The 22,109-nt window shown below is 50.4% G+C and overlaps 9 protein-coding genes and 3 non-coding genes across 12 annotated transcripts; 6 read left to right on the top strand and 6 right to left on the bottom strand.

Moving 5' to 3' along the window:
• Positions 1–956: 956 nt before the first annotated feature.
• Positions 957–1,815, top strand: mde1 (methylthioribulose 1-phosphate dehydratase MDE1; the record flags this gene model as incomplete). Its single annotated transcript, XM_041685654.1, has 3 exons — positions 957–1,091; positions 1,161–1,636; positions 1,698–1,815. 3 exons carry the CDS (start codon positions 957–959, stop codon positions 1,813–1,815), a joined length of 729 nt encoding a protein of 242 aa, XP_041539718.1.
• Positions 1,816–2,403: 588 nt separating this feature from the next.
• Positions 2,404–4,399, top strand: VPS5 (sorting nexin 1; the record flags this gene model as incomplete). The annotated part of the gene is made up of 6 exons (XM_041685653.1): positions 2,404–2,437; positions 2,499–2,558; positions 2,634–3,109; positions 3,160–3,540; positions 3,589–4,191; positions 4,253–4,399. The coding sequence occupies 6 exons, from the start codon at positions 2,404–2,406 to the stop codon at positions 4,397–4,399; spliced, it is 1,701 nt and encodes a 566-aa protein (XP_041539717.1).
• Positions 4,400–4,896: 497 nt separating this feature from the next.
• Positions 4,897–5,397, bottom strand: AKAW2_20891S (mitochondrial 54S ribosomal protein bL31m; the record flags this gene model as incomplete). Its single annotated transcript, XM_041685652.1, has 1 exon — positions 4,897–5,397. One exon carries the CDS (start codon positions 5,395–5,397, stop codon positions 4,897–4,899), a length of 501 nt encoding a protein of 166 aa, XP_041539716.1.
• A 422-nt stretch (positions 5,398–5,819) lies between these two features.
• On the top strand, positions 5,820–6,692 carry AKAW2_20889A (flavin reductase family protein; the record flags this gene model as incomplete). The annotated part of the gene is made up of 2 exons (XM_041685651.1): positions 5,820–5,877; positions 5,941–6,692. 2 exons carry the CDS (start codon positions 5,820–5,822, stop codon positions 6,690–6,692), a joined length of 810 nt encoding a protein of 269 aa, XP_041539715.1.
• Positions 6,693–7,067: 375 nt separating this feature from the next.
• Positions 7,068–7,172, bottom strand: AKAW2_t20023S. The gene has a single exon. It is a non-coding gene; the product is annotated as a tRNA-Ser (tRNA).
• A 543-nt stretch (positions 7,173–7,715) lies between these two features.
• On the top strand, positions 7,716–7,820 carry AKAW2_t20022A. Its single transcript has one exon. It is a non-coding gene; the product is annotated as a tRNA-Ser (tRNA).
• A 401-nt stretch (positions 7,821–8,221) lies between these two features.
• On the top strand, positions 8,222–8,326 carry AKAW2_t20021A. Its single transcript has one exon. It is a non-coding gene; the product is annotated as a tRNA-Ser (tRNA).
• A 636-nt stretch (positions 8,327–8,962) lies between these two features.
• On the bottom strand, positions 8,963–12,082 carry AKAW2_20888S (putative ubiquitination network signaling protein; the record flags this gene model as incomplete). Its single annotated transcript, XM_041685650.1, has 2 exons — positions 8,963–10,278; positions 10,345–12,082. The coding sequence occupies 2 exons, from the start codon at positions 12,080–12,082 to the stop codon at positions 8,963–8,965; spliced, it is 3,054 nt and encodes a 1,017-aa protein (XP_041539714.1).
• A 3,987-nt stretch (positions 12,083–16,069) lies between these two features.
• Positions 16,070–16,423, bottom strand: AKAW2_20887S (thioesterase family protein; the record flags this gene model as incomplete). The annotated part of the gene is made up of 1 exon (XM_041685649.1): positions 16,070–16,423. One exon carries the CDS (start codon positions 16,421–16,423, stop codon positions 16,070–16,072), a length of 354 nt encoding a protein of 117 aa, XP_041539713.1.
• A 334-nt stretch (positions 16,424–16,757) lies between these two features.
• Positions 16,758–17,236, bottom strand: AKAW2_20886S (uncharacterized protein; the record flags this gene model as incomplete). The annotated part of the gene is made up of 2 exons (XM_041685648.1): positions 16,758–16,799; positions 16,883–17,236. The coding sequence occupies 2 exons, from the start codon at positions 17,234–17,236 to the stop codon at positions 16,758–16,760; spliced, it is 396 nt and encodes a 131-aa protein (XP_041539712.1).
• An 883-nt stretch (positions 17,237–18,119) lies between these two features.
• AKAW2_20885A (electron transfer flavoprotein regulatory factor 1) lies at positions 18,120–18,501 on the top strand (the record flags this gene model as incomplete). The annotated part of the gene is made up of 3 exons (XM_041685647.1): positions 18,120–18,165; positions 18,269–18,412; positions 18,485–18,501. The coding sequence occupies 3 exons, from the start codon at positions 18,120–18,122 to the stop codon at positions 18,499–18,501; spliced, it is 207 nt and encodes a 68-aa protein (XP_041539711.1).
• Positions 18,502–19,011: 510 nt separating this feature from the next.
• On the bottom strand, positions 19,012–20,211 carry AKAW2_20884S (class I SAM-dependent methyltransferase; the record flags this gene model as incomplete). Its single annotated transcript, XM_041685646.1, has 1 exon — positions 19,012–20,211. One exon carries the CDS (start codon positions 20,209–20,211, stop codon positions 19,012–19,014), a length of 1,200 nt encoding a protein of 399 aa, XP_041539710.1.
• Positions 20,212–22,109: the final 1,898 nt, after the last annotated feature.

The following is a 22,109-nucleotide window of genomic DNA, read 5'->3' as shown; positions in this document are numbered from 1 at the left end:
AACGTCCGAGAGAGGAAGAAAAGAAGGAAAACAAACAAAGGCGAACAAAGCGCACCAGCAATTGAACCTCCGGAGAGGGTGAATGTGGATCAGAGAGAGAGAAAGGCAAGCTCAACAGTCAAGTAGCTGCACGGGGAAGGTAAAGGGAGAGGAGAAGAGGAAGAAGGGAACCGTTGGAGCGATGGTTATATAAGAAGACGCAAGGTAATGCATGAAGCTGGGAAGTTCAAGGTGGCCTCTTCCGCTGCCGCTGCTCCTTGGGGAAAGGTCCCGCCTGCCCGATCTGGCTAGTCGCGCTTCTCCAATGTTCTGCGGGTGCAAATCGGCTGCTGGTATTTGTCCGTTCCTCGGGATTGTATTTAATTTAGTAAGTAGACCCAGAGTCTAGAAGAATTGCAGTTCATGGAATTGGAATCCAGTGACTGTCATATGTAATTTATTTCTCAGCAGCTGAGAATGTTTACAGGAAGTATTATTACTGGATGAAGTAAAGGACCTTGTGGTCCATTTTCAATGACCTACATAAAAGATCCGGGTTTTTCCTTCTCTTGGGAACTATGACTTACAGAGACTCACGCTGTTCAGACTACTAGATGGATTACTTCCTTCTTCCGTTGCTTGTCCACCAATGGTCGGCGATGGCGCGAACACACTCCCCCCGCTACCTTAATCCACCCAAAGGCGTTAGTGAGGTGATTTGCTTCTGCTTTCCCCTCCCCGCCGCCTGACAGTTTTTTTATTTTTCTGTCAAACCTCCTCTTGCCTCACCTGTACGACGTTCAAGGCAGTGTCGCTGTATTTCCAATATATATTCTATTTCTCTCATCGCAGGATCTAGGGAAGATCTACTGCAGATTTAGCGCTAGAGGATTCGTGACAATCACTCTAAAGCCGATCGCCCCGAGCTGTCTCTTCCTATCTAATCGATCTCCCAACCACGCGCAATAACCATCGCCATGGCCCAAGAAATCCAAAAGGAGAACAATGACCATTTGGTCCAGTCGTCTGACCCCGAGCATCCCGCCAACTTGATCCCTGATCTCTGTCGCCGGTTCTACAATTGGGGCTGGGTCACCGGTACTGGTGGCGGGGTAAGCACTGTTGCACCTCCAGAGCGATCGTGATTAACCGCTAATTGATCACTATTTATTATGCATTAGACTTCCATTCGTCGCGATAACCATATATTCATCGCTCCTTCTGGTGTGCAGAAGGAGATGATGAAATCCGACAACATCTTCGTCTTGGAATTCCCTACGCCCAAGTACCCTCCGTCCGATCGCAAATACATTCGCAAGCCGCTCGACCTGAAGCCCTCGGCATGCACGCCACTGTTCCTTGCCGCTTTTGAGCGCGGGGCTGGCTGCTGTATCCACACTCATTCTCAGTGGGCGGTCCTGGTGACCCTCCTGGTTGAGCGCGAAAAGGGCCCGAACGCCTGCTTTGAAATTAGCAACATTGAGCAGATCAAGGGTATCCCCCGTGGCAAGGGCAAGGGCATGATGGGATTCTACGATACTCTTCGCATCCCGATCATCGATAACACCGCGTTTGAGGAAGACCTCACGGGAAGCTTGGAGAAGGCGATGGAGGAATACCCGGACACCTATGCTGTCCTTGTGCGGAGACACGGAATGTAAGTTCTCATCTTCTAACCCTTGACTTTCAAGTGACGGCGGGCTCATGTATGTGTCTAGTTATGTGTGGGGAGACGACGTCGTCAAAGCCAAGACTCAGTGCGAGAGTCTAGACTACCTGTTCCAGCTTGCTGTTGAGATGCACAAGCTTGGTCTCCCTTGGGTGAAAGAAACGTAGTTTGAAGGAATTGTTCGCTGAAACGCTCAATTCTGTGTAGTCCAGCAGTTGGAGGTCTTCTGTATAGGACCGCACGGCTATGATGATGATACATATGAAATAAATAACTGCTTCACTTGAAGAAATACTGTAGTCCAGTACTTCTTTGTAAGAAACGGGGGCCGGGAATTTGAGTGCTTAGGATGTATCTCGGGGAATGTACTGGCTTGGTATTGGAATCCATCCAGCAGGCCAGTGTGTTCCTTGCCAAGTGCTTGAGCTCACCAAACTGTAAGCATTGAATAGAAATCCACGTGTCTTTGCATAGGCAGAAAAGACATTTTTTGTAGAGAAACATTGGGAAGAGTTGCAAGTTCAAATGGAGGTCAGCCTGAAGGTCCTCCATCAAGCTTGGCGGGGGAACCCTAATCCGTAGTTGGACAACGGCGCGGATCATCGGACTACGGCAACCTGGTCGCTCCCTCCAACTCCCCCGACTGCGGTCTCTCCCCAACCCCTCACGCCGTCTTTCGATTCTCCAGCTAATTCCTATTCTTAATTGATACCTCTTGATTTCCGATCTATCCCAGTTTGATACCCACATCTCTCATGGATCTCGACGCTGGTGACTCCCCGTGGGGCGGTAAGCAACCAGGCAGTCACGGATACAATCGCATCGTGCTTCGTCTAACGCAGTTATGCAGACGTGCCTTCGCAATCGAGCACCACCCATCAAGCATCCCGATCCGAAGTAGAGGAAACGTGTATGTCCCTAAAGAGCATCTTGCATCTCTGTACCTCTTGTCCGAGCTTTCTAACCTGATGACGACATCTCCCAGCTCCCGACCAACCGACACAACAAGCTAGCCCCAGTGCCCCCCGTTCCCCTGTACGACGAGGCCCACGAGGCACCCGAAGGATCAATGCGCAAGCGACGAAGTTAGAGGCGGTGGATGACTCGTTTGATCCCCTTGGTCCGCTCGGGGATAAGGCGGAAACTAGTCCCCTTGAGCAGGCACCTGCCCCGCCGCAGAAGGAGTTCTCAGGGCGCAATGTTCGTCCCACATCATCTGCCTCCCAAGCGTCCGCAGGAACTGGCCTGGCGGATTCCGTGAATCTGGAAGAGGATGGTGCAGGATTTCGAGGACCTCCGCCAGTACAACCTCCGAGTGAGGCGGAAGGGGCGAAACGGCAATCAGAACCCAGTATTAGCGTGGAAAAGGCTGCGAACCCGACCTTCGATATCACTGTCGGGGATCCGCACAAAGTTGGAGACCTCACCAGCAGTCACATTGTGTATCAAGTGAGAACCAAGGTATGTCGTTCTAGTGGGATGCTGTAGGACACTGCTCATGCTACATATAGACGACTTCCAAAGCCTACCGACAACCGGAGTTTACGGTCAGCCGCAGATACCGTGACTTCCTTTGGCTCTATAACTCAATGCATAACAACAACCCCGGTGTTGTTGTCCCCCCTCCTCCGGAGAAGCAAGCGGTGGGCCGTTTCGATACGAACTTCGTCGAGTCTAGGAGGGCTGCTCTTGAGCGGATGCTGAACAAAATCGCGGCACACCCTATTCTCCAGCATGATGGCGATCTTAAGATTTTCCTCGAGAGCGAGACCTTTAACATGGACGTGAAAAACAAGGAAAACAGGGAACCCGATCTTGGCCAGAACAAGGGCATGTTCAGTTCCTTTGGCATTAACGTCGGTGGTGGTGGAAAGTTCGTCGAGCATGATGATGTAAGTTTGTCTACGAGTGCGAGCAGGTAGCCGTGCTGACAATTTCAGTGGTTCCATGACCGCAAGATCTACATGGACGCCCTGGAGAATCAGTTGAAGGCATTGATGAAATCGGTCGACACAGTGGTAGCGCAGCGCAAGGGACTGGCTGAGGCTGCTGGCGACTTTTCGGCTTCCCTTCATGCATTGGCAGCTGTCGAGCTGTCTCCTGCGCTTTCTACTCCCCTCGATGGCCTTTCCGACCTACAGCTACGCATAAGGGAGCTGTACGAACGCCAAGCTCAACAGGATGTTCTCACTCTGGGAATCACAATCGACGAGTATCTTCGTTTGATTGGAAGTGTGAAGACGGCTTTCTCCCAGCGTCAGAAGGCTTTTCATAGCTGGCACGCGGCGGAAGCGGAAATGCAGAAGCGCAAACATACGCAAGAGAAGCTCCTCAGGCAAGGCAAGACGCAGCAGGATCGCCTGACCCAAGTCAATGCCGATGTGGCCGATGCCGAGAGAAAAGTTCATCAGGCTCGGCTACTATTCGAGGATATGGGTCGGCTTATGCGAAATGAACTCCAGCGGTTCGAGAAGGAGAAGGTGGAGGATTTCAAATCTGGGGTTGAGACCTTCTTGGAGAGTGCAGTGGAAGCCCAAAAAGAGGTGAGCAGCTACTTGTCCGGTATGCAATTTTGACAAATGTTTGCTAACATAGGTCTCACAGTTGATCGAGCTTTGGGAAACGTTCCTCTTGCAGCTGGATGCGGGTGAAGAAGGAAACCCCCTCTACGGCACCGCAGGAGTGGGCGATGCTTCGGCGCCCCCTGCAGTCGAGGAAACCGCTGAAGCTACTCCGGCAGAGGAGGCATAGGCGGTTTCCCTACCTGTCAGACTCTGTACAAAAGAAAAGCGACGACTTGTTGATGTCCCCTCCACCCTCCGCTTTGCGGTATTACCCAACGTTGATTATCACTTTGCCTGCTTACTGAGAGGAGCGGCGCACGTTTGTTCATTTTCTTATGGCGAGTCGTTTATACGTATTCAATGGGATGGATCACTACAGCAGCGCCCTGATATCAATGGCTTCTCCAATGTAGTATAGTAATGGCTTTAATCATGTTCATTCACATCGACTCAAAGATAGTGCAATGGCTACACTCCAGGGAAAACAAGTCTTGAACCACCGATGCTGAAACTCCATTTAAATGGTATGATGTACTGTACATAAAGCCGAACAAGATCTGTATCGTATAACAACATCGAAAAGGAAAGAAAACTGGAATAAAAGGTCCTTGAATCGCCCACACTATCATCATACATACACCCCAGCACAACCCAAATCCAACCCAATCAGATCAATCAATCAAATCAATCCTTCTTCTTCTTCTGAGAAGCCTGCTGCTCCTCCTGACCAAACGAACTGATCAAATCCAGCAGGTTGTCGTCCTCTTCCTCAGCAGCGGCAGCGGCCTCCGCAGCAGCAGCCTCCTTACTTTGTGCCGACTTGTCCGTCGTCTTGGAAGAGTCCTCCACAGGCGTGTTCACATCCCAGCTGCGACCGAACTTAGCTCTGAAAGCCGCCAATCGACCAGCCTCATCATCCTCAACGCTCTTCAGCTTGCTTGAGGTAGGGTTCCAGAGCAGAGTGTTGCGCGTGTCACGAGTCGAGCGGTAGACGGGGAGAGGAGAAGAGGTACGGTGGGTGAAGGTGCTGCCGTCGGTCAGGGTAATCAGCTGGGTGAATTGGTAAGGGCGTCTAGGACGACGAAGGAGAGACGCATGTCGGCATTGCGAACAGATGAAGCTGGTGGAGGTCTGGACACGGGAGGTGGTGGCCGCGGTACGGCGGAGGGGAGTGCTGAGGGACATGGTTTTTTCTTTTTTGTGGCCGGAAGAGAATTTGGTAATTGAGAGGACGCCCGCGAGGTGATTGAATATACCGGGCCTAGGTGGGAGAAATCGGACTGGAGACTGCGACGCTGCGGTGATCTTCCAGTCTGTCTTTGGCCAAAGACAAATTATTCGGGGCGGAACGACGGGGATTATGTCAGCATCCCGTGGGTTGCTCTTTTTCTTGTCGCGGAGTTTCAACTCGACTTTGTTTGAACCCATCAATTTGCGTGCTACGGTCTGGTGGCTAGTATGGTTGCCCATTGAACCGCTGAGAAATTCGTGTCTGCGTCTTCATGATGACTTTGGAGGGCTCCGAGAGTCTTTCTGTTGCTTTCCTCACCTCCGTTCTTCTGCCCGTCTTTCCGTGAGCTGCGAGCTCCGTCCGCCGCGGCATCATAATGCTTCCTTACTCTAGATCTATACTTGCGGCCTGTCGGACGGTGGGCCAAATCACAGGTTAGTTGGGATACTCGGTATGCTCTCAATTAGTATTCATTAACTGATTGTTTCCTTGTAAAGGGCAATGCGCACCATCTATTGGAACAGCTCTCCGATACGGTCAACTGCAATCCCGCAGAACGGTCACCAAAGTCGCCGCAGCCGCTAGAAACCCCCAATCCGACTTGAAAGGGGCTCAGCATACGAAGAATGATGTCGCCTCATTATCCGATCAAGTCCGTCTCTTGATGAGACGAGTCCCTTACCCTGTCGCCATCATCACGGCCACCGATCCCAACGGTCCGGCAGATAAGGCCTTCCGCGGAATGACCGTCTCCTCCTTTAACACCGTTACCCTTAGTCCGGAACCCGTCATATCGTTCAACGTGCGCCGGCCCTCCGAGACGCTCAGCGCGCTTCAATCGTCGAAGCGCTTCCTTGTACATCTCCTCGCTCCCCGACAGACAACCGCTACCCTTGCACGAGACTTCTCCAAGGGCAACCATAATTTGTCCCTCTTGGAGGGTAAGAGTGAATATGAGTTCGTTGCGCACGAACATTCTCTTCGTGGTGACGAGACTTCCGGGAGACCTCTTCCGTTGTTGCAGAGGAAGCAGGATGCTACGACCACAGGATCGGGAGACTTTCCATTCGTACTGGAGTGTCAGCTCCACCCACAGAGTATCCAGGTCCAGGACCACACGATCGTCGTGGGAACTGTTGTTCGAGCGCTTTCAGGAGAGCTGTTGAGCCTTGACTCCGAGACAAAGGCTGGAGACCTTTGCCTGACGTACGCAAATACTCACTTCTGGGAAATGGGCCACGAGATATAAAAGACGGCTTTCAGAATCCGTGGTCACTCAAGCCTCTCTCCAATTATATTACCCGATGCTCTAGATACGAGCCATACACACCATACTATTAGAGTGCTGGTAGCCTGTCAAGGATTTACTTACTTCTGTATATTACGCATATTTGAAATCCTGGGTTTCGGCTGGATCTCACAAGCAATATCTCCATTACATGTACATAGACATAATCGATCATAAAAATTCTCCATACAATATACTATGCAATCATCATACATACAGTCACCTTGCCCTGCCTTAGGAACAAAGCCCCACACGAAATCATGACAAAAACAAAAAGCATCGTGATCTAAACGCCTATCTATCATCAAAAGAAATGCAAAAAGAAATGCATATATGCGACACCTCTGGGACTCGAACCCAGGCGGGCGAACCCACAGGCTAAACAGCTAGTACAGTAAGGTAGTAGCAGGCCTGCGCCTTAAACCACTCGGCCAAAGTGTCTGATTGGATGGTGGCGAGGCTGCCTCTAGTGACTCTCTATCCTGAAGGTAATAGATTCCATGATGTGCTAGCAGATAATGAGGATAAAGTAGCTATACGTCGCACATTAAGAGGAATCAGATACCGTATTTCAATACCAGTGATCTCTTGCATATGTCTACACATTTACGCTAGGTTAGTTGCATTATACAGCACACATATGTATGTGATGACCCTACCCTAGCAGAGATGGTTTAAGTTGGTATGCGGGATGGGATGCATGTGCCATGGTACAGTAGCCAGTTATCGGCCTTACCAAGTTGAATCATCGTCCAATTGTTCAGGGGCCACTGCCTGCACTGCATGCGAGAGTGATGGGAGATATGAGACGCAATTGTGCATTTTTCCTAGAAATCACCAGCAATAATGCTATTTTTGCCGGGTAATTCGGGGAGTAAGAAGAGCCCGTCTGAAATACAGCATTATGTTTAGATGTTCAACTCCTGAGATATACTACTGCTCTACAGCTCCAAATCGCTTCCAGCTGCCACTTTATCAGATCTTGACACTTTGGCCGAGTGGTTTAAGGCGCAGGCCTGCTACTACATTCCTGTACTAGTTGATTAGCCTGTGGGTTCGCCCGCCTGGGTTCGAGTCCCAGAGGTGTCGATTATCTTTTTGTGTGGCGAATCATTTACATTTCATTGAGATGTGGCCCCTTCTCTTTTTGTCACTGGTGTTACTCAGTCCTTCTGAGGCGTAGCTGGAAGACTGGGTATACACTAGTTTGGCAGTACCTTTTGTCCCTTCTCAAGGAACCTCTCTCAGTAACTTCAGTAAGAGAGTCAGTCTACTGTAGGCTGTCAGGAATGATGAAGAAGGTATGGAGCGGCAAACAATTACAACCATGTTCGATGCTATTCAGGAGGGGCTTTCATGTAACAAAGTATTCTTGGAGGGTTATCGTGTCATTGGATCATGTATTATGGAGTTAATTTCCTAATGTCGGATGCGAATGCTTCCATGCTGCGTGCATGATATAGGCATCTAGAGGAGAATTCCACCAATCAGACACTTTGGCCGAGTGGTTTAAGGCGCAGGCCTGCTACTACCTTACCGTACTAGCTGTTTAGCCTGTGGGTTCGCCCGCCTGGGTTCGAGTCCCAGAGGTGTCGCACATCTCTTTTTGCAGTGCTTATACGTATTTATTGTAAGCCTGCCTTTCTCTGTTTTTGGTACTGGATTAGAATAAAGGGTCTCTTGATTGCCTGTTCAGAGCAGTTGTGGACGGGTATGAGGATATTCTATGAAGTCTGTCAGGATTGTTGTCTACTACTTACAACTACTAAAGACGGTGGTCCATGAGAGCTTCGAATCGAGTATTTCTAATAATGTTCAGGCTTGAAATATATAGGAGTGGATAGAGGAGGGGCTAAATGATACATAAGGAGCTGGTTGTTGACCGGCAACTCATGGGTTACTTACGCCAGCTACGATGCTACCGATAAAATGGACATCTACAATGGAGCCACGAAATGTGCAGAAACAGGCTTTTCGGCAAATTATGAATAGGCTCTACATATGACACAAGATTTCTTTGTCCACAGGCGATGGAATACCAAGACGGAAGACACACGGCGGCCGCGGACTCGTCTGGGCCAAGGAACCCCGAAGCAGGTAAACCACCATACAACCTTGAGTATCACGTCTGAAGATGAACACGACCAAGCAGGAACTGGAACCATAACGCAACCCGGAACAAGACAGATGGAACTCGTGGGGAGAACCACAGACTTGTCCCTTCACCTCGCCTAGTTGCCCTTACCACCCGTCGAGCTGGGACTGCCACTTCCACTACCGCTTGCACCGCTACTTCCGCTACCACTTCCGCTACCACGACTATCGGCCCGCTGGAACGGGGTGGAGATGGGTCTCATGATCGGGTTAGGAGTTACCCCCTCGGAGCCCGAATCCATCCGCTTCTCAATGACCGCATCGGAGAGATCAAGCTGGAAGGGACCACGACGGTTAGAGTCCAAGAAATCAGCACCGTAGAGACTGCTGTGCGCAGACCGGTTGGAGAATGACCGGTCACGGTAGCTGAAATCCGTATCGAAGTAGTTGCCGGTGTTACCAAGCGGGGAAGTCGGAAAGTGTTGCAAATAGGAAGGTGGCTGCGTTGGGCTAGTCGGATGAGACGAAGCGGCACCAACAGGGGATGAGGCATGCTGCAGCGGACTAGACTTCAGCGCGGGAAAGCTAAGTCCCAGGAGAGATCGGGTGCTGGGCGCAGTCGTTGTCAATGCCCCCAAAGATATGCCAGGTGCCTCAGTCAGAGGATTGGTGCCAGGCAAGTTCCCTTCGGGAGTAAGCGGGGCAGAATCCAAGAGCATCTGCTGTTGCTGCTGCTGGATGGCTTGCTCAATAGCAGCAGCTTGCTGCCATAATTGGTTGGTGCGCATCTGGTACTCCTGCACGGATTGGCTGATGCTGGCAAACTGCTCGTTGAAATTGGCCTCTAACTTCGCCTGGTCCTGCTCCCGAGCGAATTGTTCCGCAGCACGGCGCTCCCGCTCATTCAAGCCTTGGGCGTTGGCAGAGACGATCCTCTCGTATTGTTCATTGACCCTAGTACGGCGGCCCTGAAGACGTTCCTTTCTCTGGATAGCCGAGTTCAGCTCCGACTCCAATGACGACACTTCACGAGCAACAGCGGCCCGAGCAGAAACGAGCTCCTCCTTAGCCAAGTTGAGTTGTTCCAACTCCCGTTCGTACTTAGACTTCTGGGCCGACCATTCTTCGAGTTCTTCCTCGGGAATGTTCTCCAAATTGTCGAGTTGGCTTTCAAGAGCGGCTGTGATTTCCTCCGTTTGCTTAATGTTTCTCTCAAGCTGTAACGAGCGCTGCTTCTGTCGGTTCTCATCGGTACCACTCTGCAGACGATGGTTGTAGTTATCCAGTTCCTTCCTGATTTTGGAGATGACGAGTTTGTGGTCGTTTTTGGCTTTCCTTAACCGGGCGCGTTTCTCATTCAGTTTGGCCTCGGCGTTGATGATCGAATTCTTGAGCGTAGTGGTCGGTGATGACGGACGATAAGAAGGTTGCGGAGGAGTTGGGATCGAAGAGACTGCTGGTGGCCGATGTGAGCCAACTGTTTCGGACGAACCGGAGGCCAAACGAGGTATTCCCTTACCTTGTTCCGCGTCAGTTGCAGCAGGTGTCTTGACGCTCATGACACAGATCTCTTCATCAGTATCGCTCCGCACGAAGGAGCAAGTGTAGGCACAGTTAGGAGCAAGTCCCGAGACTTCGCCCCGCCAGTGTACCGTGTTTGACCCCTTCGGAGCGTCTTGCACCTTGGTGATCGTTGCCGTTGCCCACAATGCGCCGTTGACACAGACGTAAAAAGGTTCCGTTTCATCATTTCCCAGACGAGTAGTTTCGCAGACTCCGGAAAGCGCGGGATCATCCACGGATGTGAAGTCACCCGCGGCAAACTTGATAGTAGAGCTATCGACTTCGGTTATCCAAACAAGTCCATCATCCAACGAAATGCCCTGAAGATCCTCTTCTGTCATCATAAGGCCCCTGCCGGTTTTGTTGAGGGCCCTAGAATGCTCATATTCCCTCATCACCGTCACCTTCGTGCTTGCGAGTGCAGCCCAGAACGGTTGACGGCTCCGGACCTGATTGGCTTGCCTTCTGCGTTTCTTTGCCGACATGAGTCTATCTCTGCCATCCTTATGAGTTGCCGGCGTAACGAGTTGACCATCGGCACCGATGTAGGAAGATACGCTAGCCCCGGACTCGAACGCAGAATCGATTTGTGTCTGCGACCCGGCAGAGGCTTCGGTATCAACGCGCTTGCCGTTGCGAGGGGGAGCCGGTGACCGGTTTTTCGCCATCGATCTTCTTGCCATGGCGGTGCCTGCTTGAGCCAAGATGTGAACGGCGAGGAGACTGCGCATCCAACTTGGGGAGCTTTGTGGTTCCGTGCGACGAAACTCGGGGGGCATGAGATGTGAATATTGCGATAAGAAATCAGGCGAGACGATTTTGGCGGAGAGCAGATGACCTATAACAAAATCCTGTATACCTTTACTGCGGATAAGATGTAATACGAGAACAATGCCAACGCAGAGAGCATTGACCCCTCCATTCTTCCCCGAACCTCCTCCACCTAGCGTAATGGCAACTTGAACGTGAGCTAAATCGAGCGCAAAGTTCTGCGCCCATGTCCACATGAAAAGGCCCCAGAAGAGTAAGCAGAATCCATCCATGGCGATCATTGTGCCAAGAGAAGGCGTTCCGGCGGGGCCTTGAAAGATGTCGAAGTTGGAGGTCAAGGAGCCAGACGCTGCACCGCTAGGAGGCATGAAGGTCAGGGAAGCAAAGAGGAACTGAACCAGAGTGAGAACCATAGGCGGCAGCTGCAAAAGGAAGATCAGAATGGCGATCGTGTCGTACATCGGGCAGGACTTGAGGATCGTCGACGCGAGCTGGAGTGGATTGATAGAGCCCGACTTCTTGGAACCGGTCGCCGGCTTCTCCGTTCGCCGCGACGCCTGTCCGGCAAGTCCGCCATTCTGGGGCACGGCGCCATTCGTCTGGCCATAAGACATGTCCGCGTTACCCTTAGCATACCCGTTCAGCAAGCCGCGCCCGTTGCCATCCGCCTTCGAGGTGTCCGCCGAGCCGTTGACCTTGCTTGCCGTGGTTGCCGATGAGGTTAGAGCCGAATCGCTGGACGAGCGAGATGCGGGCCAGTCGACTTGTGTGGAGGGACCAGAGTTCGGGGCAGAGGCGCCGTTGGTGTTCCCATTCAGATTTCCATTGGACTTTTGCTTGTTCACTTTCTTTCCGGGACCGACGAGACCATTCTCATGCCGATTGCTATGACTCTTCCTAGCCGTGGCCGATGAACGTGGCATGGACGAGGGAGCCTAACACCCAGGTCCGAGTCAGCTTGGCAGGAAGGAGCCAAGGACTTGGACCAGGCGAGAATTGAGGACGGAGACAGCGTCGGGGAAATAGAAGAGTTGGGGGGGTGGGAGAGAAGAAGGGGTGATGAGAGTGGGAAAGGAAAGGGAGGGGAGGTAGCACCCAGGAAGCGAACGGGAAAAGGAATGACAAGAGGGGATAGAGAATCGGTAGAGGTAAAGACTAGGTTAAGAAAAGGAAAGTCAAGAGTGAATCGGATTGGATATGGAAGACGGTGAGTAAGAGAGGGTGGCGGGGGAGGAGGTGGGAGGAAAGAGAAGGGAAAAATGAATGAGGTTTGGTAGACTTTTGGGTCTGGATAGACGAGGCGGGAAAAAGACGAAACGACGAAAGGTTGGAAACGGATCGTCGAGAGGGAATCCCGCTAAGGCAGCAAGGCGGCCAACCTCCAGCCAATCCGGCTGTGGGTGCCTTAGGCATTACATATAATACCCTTCCCTGTCACGGTACCATACATACCCTGTCAGATACAGGAGGTTCCTTACTGACATTTATCATACATTACATGACGTACCCTCACTGCGCTGTCTTCCGGTTGGCTGGTTGGCTATCCAGATTCCCTTTCCCTCGACCGATTTTTGGGGCGATCTGGAGGTTGAGACCAGCCATGGAGATCGTGGATGCTAAAGAGACCAATAGGACCTCTTGTTCTGGTGAAGGTTGAAGTTGCTTGGATCTTTCAACAACCGTGTCCACAAAACAGGACAATTACGGGCATGAACTGACACCTGGCTCTTCAGCCACATCATTCAAGAGTAAGCTTGCTTCCTGACACCGGCACCGGCTCGAGGCATTGATATGGGGGCTAAATCTCAGCCACTAGTTGCTTCGAACAGCTAGTATTTCTGTCTTTGACGGCTCTACACAGCTGCTGGGATCTAAGCCTCCTATCAACGCAAGGCAACTTACGCTCGTCTTCATCTTTCCCTTGACATGCTCATAAGCAACAAAAGCAAATCTTCACTTGACTTTCCCCAACAGATCAATAGAGAAAACTATTGTCAACCAATCTGCACATGTAGGCTAGCTGTAATACCCCCGTCACCTAGCAACAACCAGACCTTAAGCTTCCCGGTCTAAAGCACTTATGGACTGATGGTTGCTGAACGCCGGCCTCGTAAGCCGGGGGTGGACTACGTGTTCATTCTGACCTTACCCTCCTATTGCAGCCATCATTCATAGGCTCACGGAAATCAGCGCCAGTTAATGTCCATTTACCCCTCCTTCTCACGCAGTCACCCTACATATCACGTCTTACCCGCTAACCACTGACAAGACCCGGGGTCGTGCTTTATCGGGTAATCCAGGACTTTAGGGCCCAAACTAGACAGGACGATCTGGCGATCCCATCCTTCACGGGAGAGCTTTTGGTTGTTCGCGTGGGCATTTCCTGGACAGAGCTGTGAAAACTCACCATGGTCAACACCGTCACCAACTCATTGGCAGCTACCAGGCCGTGGGTAGTCATATGTGCCGTCCATATTGCATAAACCCAGTTGGTTATCTCTCCATCAGCTGGATTGCGTAGAGTTCAAAACGGGCAGACGAAGAAGCCCATATGTCGTCTAGCTCGTGACTTGCAAGTCAAGATAAGCATATCCTGCCCAGCTCTCTAGTCATATGGGGGGCCCGTTGGACTTGTCAGTTGACACTTGCGTGGGAGGTTGTACAGCCGATAAATGATGCTCGTAATGCTTATACGTGCCAAGTCCGAAACAGCACCCTGTAAGGAGATCATTGACATGCCATTGGTTCCCTGCTTAATGGAGATTAGAAGGACCAAAATTGCAATTCACGAGACCCGAAGGAAAAAGCAAGCTGACACCGACAATCTGGGGGATAGCCCGTCTCCATCGGAATCTTGTCGAAGACTGACGACGACGACATCTTGTGGTAAGGCAGTAGGTGTGAGATTAGATAAGCTTCAATACCCAGCTGTTGCCCAGCTATATATAGGAAATACTGTATCATACCAAACAGCGGTATTTCACCGAAACATCTCCACACTAGCAAAATCATCACTTTTCTCGCTTGATCTGCCCCGTAGGAGCGATTGATACTTTAATTGTCGCTGCTCAGGCAGTTTGCCTAGAATCACAGGCTAATTGGAATGTTCGTCATACGCCGGATATCGGGCTGGCTGCAGCTCGATAGGCAAGTATCCTGACTTGATTGCCGTTTTCACGGACAGAGATCGACTAGCCTTGGAATCGGATGGATGATCGACCGTTTCTACCCTAAAGTGGACAGACGCGTTGACTAAATTGAAGGGTTTGCCGGTCGAGCCCCGCAAGCCTTGTCAGATGATTACCAGGGATATCCCGTCCATTTGTCGTGTCGTTGTGGCTGTAACACAGGGTATTGGACCCTTGATGCTAGTAGTATTACAGTGCGAGACCAGATGTACTTTCCTTGCTGTCCCTCGTAGGTAAACGATTTTGCCTGTGGTGAGCCTCATAACCCAAGACTGGCGTCAAAGCTTGGAAAACCAAGCAATTAACTGGGACACTGGAACTGATACCGATCCGGCAAAGCTTCCGATCAGAGGCACTAGGCGGGAGGGTCTAGAAGAGACTCTGTGGCGCAAATGGAGCGGGTCAAGCCGTGACGAACCAACAAATTGCAATCGGATTCCACGGCAACCATGATCTTGTGTTACTGCACAAACTATGTGTGAAACTTCTCTAGATGGCTGGTCAGAGTCGCTATCAACTCATCTGCATACCTGTAGCCTGAGAAGTTAGAGCAGTCAAACATTATGCCTGAGTATCAGTTCCATAGTAAAGAGAGCTAGGCCAAGCATCACATGGCGGTTGTGGACCTGAGCTTCGGCCTCAAGAGGTAAGTAGTTATCAGCTGCCGACAACCGAGCCGAGTCAACCGGGCTCTTCAATTGACATAGACCGATGTTCAGAACATCGACACTACACCTCCACTGAGAATCTCGAGCTGAATATTTTGCAGACGGATGCAAAGCTTTTGTCAGTCAACGTAAGCTGCGCTGGTGCTTTTCTGATAGATCTTGGAGGTAGACGTAGGAGGGCCAATGCACGAGGTGAAGAGACTTATGGCCAAATATCTTCCCCATGAATGAGAACAGCAGCATGTTTAGCTTTGGCGTCAACATCATTTCCTCATAAGTTGCAACTCATGCCTTAGACCAACCCGGATAGTCATGGTGTCGCCGAGCTCCATCGCCTTACGGAGGACATGTAAAACTTAGACATCTCAGAATTGTTGTTGTGTCTCGCCCACATGTTCTGAGAGATAAGGCACCATCAATCAGTGGTGTAAGATGGTAAAATGATGGCATTTCCTTAAATCGGTTCAGAAACCGATATGAGGCTGGACGACGCAATTGGTTGGGAAATTGTAGCAATCTATGGTCAGCGAGCTCACGAAGACAGTAAGAGATTTGAGCTCTGTGTGACCTGAAATTCTTGCATTATGTTTCGTCCTTGATTGTTGTAGTCTCCTCCTCGGACAGCCAATGGCCATCGTTGATCTGACTCCACTCCAAAGGATGTCTGGAAGACCAAATGCCATTCTGGGGTGAGATGGGAGGTGATGAAGAGGTCTCAGGTTACGCCAGATTTAAAATGTCAATGTGAGGACGTACAAAGAAGATTAAGTTCAAGATGTGATGATGAGTCTCCTCATGAAGGTTTATGTCGCCCAAGAAGACTTGAAGTGATGGAATACAGCTAGTATCAATACGCATACTGTATGCCGTGTAGATCGATATATTACCAGTAAGCTTCCATACGTTACCGCACCCCTGTGCTTACAGTACGCGCTTGGTAGCAGAATCTATGCCAGTGCCCTACGCTCGATCCTCCTCATTTACTATGTACATTGTCGATCTTAGATCTGTCGGTCTGCAAAGTTGCCCGAAAGCGGGAATTCAGCCTGCTACATCACTGCTTCGCAGATCCGGTATCCTCGACCGCATCTTCCCGGTCCCAGCTCTCTGTTTCCAATGTACGGACCCTCGTTTCTATATCAAGGATGCGCTCCTGCCAATATCTCTTAGCTTTCTCTTGAAGATCCCAGGTGGATTTGAACTGTTCCATGACAAACGGCGGAAGCTCCGCCTTCTTGATTGCCTTGTAGTCATAGATGACCAGGTCCTCGGAAACGCGGGCAGCGGGCCGTTGGCGAGCCTCGGAGACTATCATCGCATGGAGATAGAACCCATGACGGGGTGCATCAGGGGATGTCGGATCGTGAACCAGCTTATGATATACCGTAACTTTATCAGGGTAGGTCATGGGCTGCAAAGAGAGACGAAGTATTAGCGATCAGTCCTATATCTCAGCTGAGAAGACCGTACAAATTTGTAGTCAATCTTGATACTTCGAAGTATGAGTCCGATGCCCTTGGAGCTGACAAGATTCATCCACTCTGTCTTATGGGCCGGGTCTATATGCATGGCAAAGTTGCGGGTATAGTACACGCGCGCCGTCTCTGCATATCGGGGGTATGTGACGTTGTTCACATGTCCTAATCAGACGCTCATGATGTTAGACCCCTTGCTGTAATCCACTGACCCAATGTTGCTTTAGAAAGAAGTATACACACCCTAGACTCACGAATTAGTCGACATCACTTGTTGCTTGAAAGAAGTTCCTGGCTTACCATGCTGTCCTGTTCAATGCAAGCGCCTACATTAGCATCTATGCATCATGCCATATGTAAGCTGCCATGCACCAGGTGAATCTATATCATACCATCTCTCCCCACGCAACGCTCTGTTGGAATAGCCCCCTTCGTGTCTCATCTGTCAAATAGCCTTCGCTGCCAGCGATCAATTCTCGCCAATCCCTTGCAATCTGCTGTAGGATCTCCCCGGCTTCTTGAATCTGCGGGGGCTTTAAGCCGAACATCATGCATCTGCCAATTCTTCGCTTGGTCATGGTCAACCATCGTGGATCGATGGTATGAGGCTTCTTTGGCGTTGTCCCGGGGGTGGAAACGGGGGCATTTCGGAATGCGGTCGAGACGGAGAAGAGTCGGGTGGTAAGTGATGAAGATTGAGCGGCAAATCCAACCAGGGGTCGCCTTCCGAATCTTTGAAGCGACATTATTATAATTTGAGAATAGGTGAAGCTAGTTATTGTCAAATGTCAGAATGTCGCTGTTTCCAGCCGAGGAGCTTCTCTCACTTCGGCTAGTTGTCCGGGCGGTTGGAGCTTCGGCTAGCCCCGCGCATTGTTTCCCTCTCTCCGCAAGCTGACATGGCCGGTGCTTGCTTGTTACCCCTATGCTTGCTTTCTACGATAAGCCCTATGTGAGATCCGATACATGAATAGTGATAGTCTGTATACAATGCTTAGCACTTACGATATACAGGCGTTACTAACTACCATTGCGCTACTAATAGCTGTTCCAGCTTCGGGCCCTGGATGGATTGAGGCTAGTAAGTAGAATATATGCATCTGTATGTCAACCAAGATGATCGCTCGGCAACCTAAGTGTTCACAATTGGATGGATATGTTTCAGTATATCATGCATCTTCCTCATTGATCAGCACAAATAGCCAGTGCAGTTGATTTAGATCCCTACACCAGACACTGCGCAAATCTAACGTCATAATCCTTTAACAATCCAAGACACCCGGACATATCTCCACCCATTACAACCATCAGATACTAATAAGCACCAAGGTTTCGAAAGATACTTTGTCACTTCAACGCTCTTGAGAATTATCTAAAGAAATCCATTCATCCAATCCTATAATCATAATTTACCAGCCTATACAACAGCTAGTATAATAAGTGCTTACTGGACGGTTACTCCTCCGAGGCACCAAGTAAGGATTCCGCCCGTGCGACGTCACCGGTAGTTGTGTTCCGGCTAACTTCTTCCTAGAGCTGAGGGACAAACAACTTCTTCCTCCTCCACGTTCCCACTTCCTTCGGAGAGTCCTGGCCCCCCTATTCCATTGACTGGCAACACCATCCAATATGACGAATCCGGAACTTCGCGCGCAGGTCATACATATATACAAGGGTATGTGCATCACCCCTACTTCACGCATGCTATCATCTTCCAGTCATTTCTTCACAATATTGAGTGTCTCGCAGCCAGCAAGCTGACTCCACGCCATCGATAGAGCTGCTCTTCCTTGGTCGCAATTATCCCCTAGGCTACGAATATTATCGGAACAGGTTACATAAAGCGTTTTCCAGCCAAGCGCATCTGGATAATGAGGAACAGATCCGAAAAGGTATTGCTAGGGCGGAATTTGTCAAGAAGGGTACGTTTGACAAATCTTCCTATTGTTTGCCAGGGTATTGAAACCGAGCTGATAATTGGTTCTATTCTACAGAAATCGAAGCATTGTGAGTTACCGTGTGCCCCTCCCTTACCGGAATCACATCGGCGCCAGACTGCCTGCAATTCCTTATCTACAAACGGTGAAGCATGTGAAACTCGAAGGCCCAGGCCCGCAAGGCTTGATACTAGTTCATCTATATTTAATTCTGCCTATCAACCATGTCCATCCGAATACTCATCGTCTCATAATTATCGAGATAAATCAGGCTCGACAATGTCAGCACCAATGCTGACCAAAAGCGCCCAGGTACTATCTGAAGCGATATCGCACCTTGAAACAGCGCTATGAAAATTAAATGATCCCGGCCGTTCAAAATACCATGGAGCCTTAATAACACGTTCTCAAGAATATTACACCAAGGAATATATATATGCGAAAACTGAAAGGAGAAAAAGTGGGGTATCACCAATATGAGAGAGACCAATGGTCACGACGCTTTCCGTGTCTTTTTTTTTTTCTTTCCCGCGTTCGCCAGATTACCGGCAATTGAGCTTGTATCCTCTTCACTGACAGACGGTTCATTTCTTTCGTCCCCACCAAGCGCTTACTTCCAAGCACTCCCCATTCGCGAGGCTTCCCTTCTGGAACAGATCGGCAATCATGGCAGCCCACCACCTGTCCCATTCATCTCTGGTCTTACCGCTAGCTTCCATGAGGATATGCTCCATGCCCTCAATCATCTGAACTACGGTCAAAAGGGCCGTGCGCCGGATGGACAATTGATCTGCGGTCAACTGTCTGCGTGACGCGCCGACCGGATCCTTCCCATGACCTTCACGTTCCCACCGTAGTTCGCCTAGCGGGATAGCGATGCGGCGACTATCAACGTTCTCTAGTACATCGACTTCTGAGTTGAAAGACAAGCCAATTGTCGCACACGGCAAGGCTGTCAATTTGCGTCGGTCAAAGGCCTTTTCGACCCAAGAGTTATAGTCCTGGAGAAACTTGTTCTGAACTCGTGTGAATGGGGTTGCGGAAGAAAAGGTGTAAGTCGCGGTCGCATCGGCCGTCTCTTGTTCCCTTGACGCCAATTTGCGAGCGGGTGCGGGATTGGGAAGCAAGGACCGAAAGACCCAGTCAGAGTCCCAGATTTCCAGAATTCCGCCAGATTTGAGCACCCTCAGTGGCTCGCTTAACCCGGACGCTTGCAGCGCCGGACTAGCTGGACACATTCCTGCGTCCTTAATGAAGACAAAGTCGAAATAGTCGTCGGGGAAAGGCAGGCGGGGCTTCCGAAGGTCGTGCCTTCGAAATTGCCAATGAACACCTTTCTTGCGCAGATCGGGGGCGACGGAAACGATGTCGATACCGTGGAAAGACACGTTGCGGTGGCCGCGTCGAGTGAAATATTCATGGCTCATACTGGACCAGAGGCCTGAACCACATGCGATTTCCAGAACCCGCTTTGGGGGACGGTCGGCGAGGTGGGGGTTGCAGAATGGACCCCCGAACACGCGCATGAGCATGAGCGAGCGCAGGGTCTGACGATGAATCTCCTGAAGATCGCAGGGGAGAGGGTAGTTATTTTCGGGGTCTCTAAGATATGTGCGATCGCCCTGGCGGATCAGGGGAAAGTTGGAGTAGTCATTGAGGGAGGCTAAAGAAGAGGTAGATGTCGCAGCGAGGGTTGGGCCGGTCGAACTGGTAGTCGAATGGAGATCGGAGCCTGAAGTTGCGGCAGGCGCAAAAGTCGCAGGCCCGTTTGACATCATATCCATTTTGGCAGCGAAGATTGGGTTGTCATCGATCTGGTACAGCTAGCAACAACGATTTGCATGCTTGCATACGACAATGGCGACGCAGATCGATCACGGATGGGGCAGAGACGCGATTAATATGGACATGGTAATGTAATGGGGAAGGGAAAGAGCGTGGGAGGCGAAGTGAAACAAACGCTAGTCGGAGGGGGCGGGGAGGAGGAGGAGGGAAGCGAAAGTGAGGCAGTCCGGATACAGTTCCAGGCGGCCTCGACCCATGGGAAGCGAGAACGGGGAGAAGAAGAGGAGGAGGAGGAAGAAGAGGAAGAAGAGGAGGAATGAGGAATAATAATGAGGAGAGAGGGAGAGGACGATGGAGGGGGGGCAAAAACCACATCGTGACCGAAAACGAAATCGCCCCGGCTCGATTAAATGAACCCCCCTTAGGGCCACTCCACTATGACTGCGACTGCCTTTACTACTTTCTGCCACTAATCTTCTGGCGGGATTCCGGACGGCGACCTCCCCGAACTGAGCGATTTCACATCCTCGTTTTGGGTGGATTCGCTCCGTAGATGCTATACATAACTTAATCTGTCACTTTTATTTATTTTTCTAGTTTGATTTTTCAACTACTCAAAGTCGGCGCCTGGTACATCTGCCGAAAGGCTCCGGACGATGGAGCTGAACGAATGCGCCCGCTTGGTGGTGGCGGAAAAGCTCCCACCACCACTACAAGTATGCTCCTCCTCAAACCAAACACAAATACTAACCAACCCGCCCGCATAAGCCCTGCTGATCTGATACCAATGACGGTTGTTTTCTCCTGCAGCTGCATCCAAGATCAACAGCCCAAGCTACGGGTTATTGGTTCGATTATTTGCGTTCACTGTTCCGTTCGGCGCCATCTGATCTCTCTTATGCAGAATCAGAATCTGTACATGCGCAGAGGCTACCGGGTGAAGGTGAGCTGATTCCGTATTCCAGATCCGTTTCGACTGGTCTCGGCTATCTGTGAACCGCCCAGAACTGGGCCCTTTGCCTGGAACTGAATAAGTTCAATGGTCCAAACAAGAATCAAGGTTACAGCGGAGGAAATGCCATCCGTGGTTCTTGTTGTTAAACCGAAATCTGGCCGACTGAGCTGCTAACAAAAAAGAAGGACTGATAACGATAGCCGGAGTAATGATGAAACTGGGCACGTCCACTGCGAAGTACCCTGCTTCATCCCTTACCCAAGTTCACGGGTCACCCACTCAAGTTCTGACGCCCGAATCCACAGGCCAGCCCACATAGAGCCCTGCCCGGACATGCCGACATCCCACGGAACTGGAAGAACCGCGGCAGATGCTGCTGACTTGCTGAGCTTCCTAGATGGGTCATCTCAAGTCTCCTGATGACACAAGGCAGAAAAATTGCCTTTCTGACGGAATCCGTCCGTTAGACTAAGGGGCGGAGAAGGAAGCAGTTGTTGATCAAGAAAAGTCAAATCAGATATTAACATATCGAATTATTAACCAAAAAGAAATAGTTATACCTTTTTTCTTTTTTTTTTTTTTTTTTTTTACCCCCCTTAGGAGACGGAAAGATTTTAGGACCCGTCTAGCCTAGTCTCAGGCTTTCTCTTAGGCTATTAGCGACTGACTCCTTGACATCATGATTGTTTTGGCGTTAGCGACTTGATAATAATAACAATATTAACGAACAAATATGGGTAGCCGTGTGGGACTGAAGAATCCTAGCAGTGATTTGTAGTAACGATGGCGCTGCCGACACGACCACTCACTCGTTGATTTTCCATCCTGACCAACCCTAACTACTCTAATCCGATGGATCTCGGAAGAAGAATAACAAACGGGTAAAGTGCATCGTAACAGATTTGTTAACGAAGGCCAGATCCTGTTCCATCCTGGCAGGAT

Source organism: Aspergillus luchuensis, chromosome 2 (assembly GCF_016861625.1).
Source record: "Aspergillus luchuensis IFO 4308 DNA, chromosome 2, nearly complete sequence".
Classification (NCBI taxonomy): Eukaryota; Fungi; Ascomycota; class Eurotiomycetes; order Eurotiales; family Aspergillaceae; genus Aspergillus; species Aspergillus luchuensis.
The sequence above is the reverse complement of the archived record's forward strand: the minus strand, read 5'-3'. Positions and strand labels throughout refer to the sequence as shown.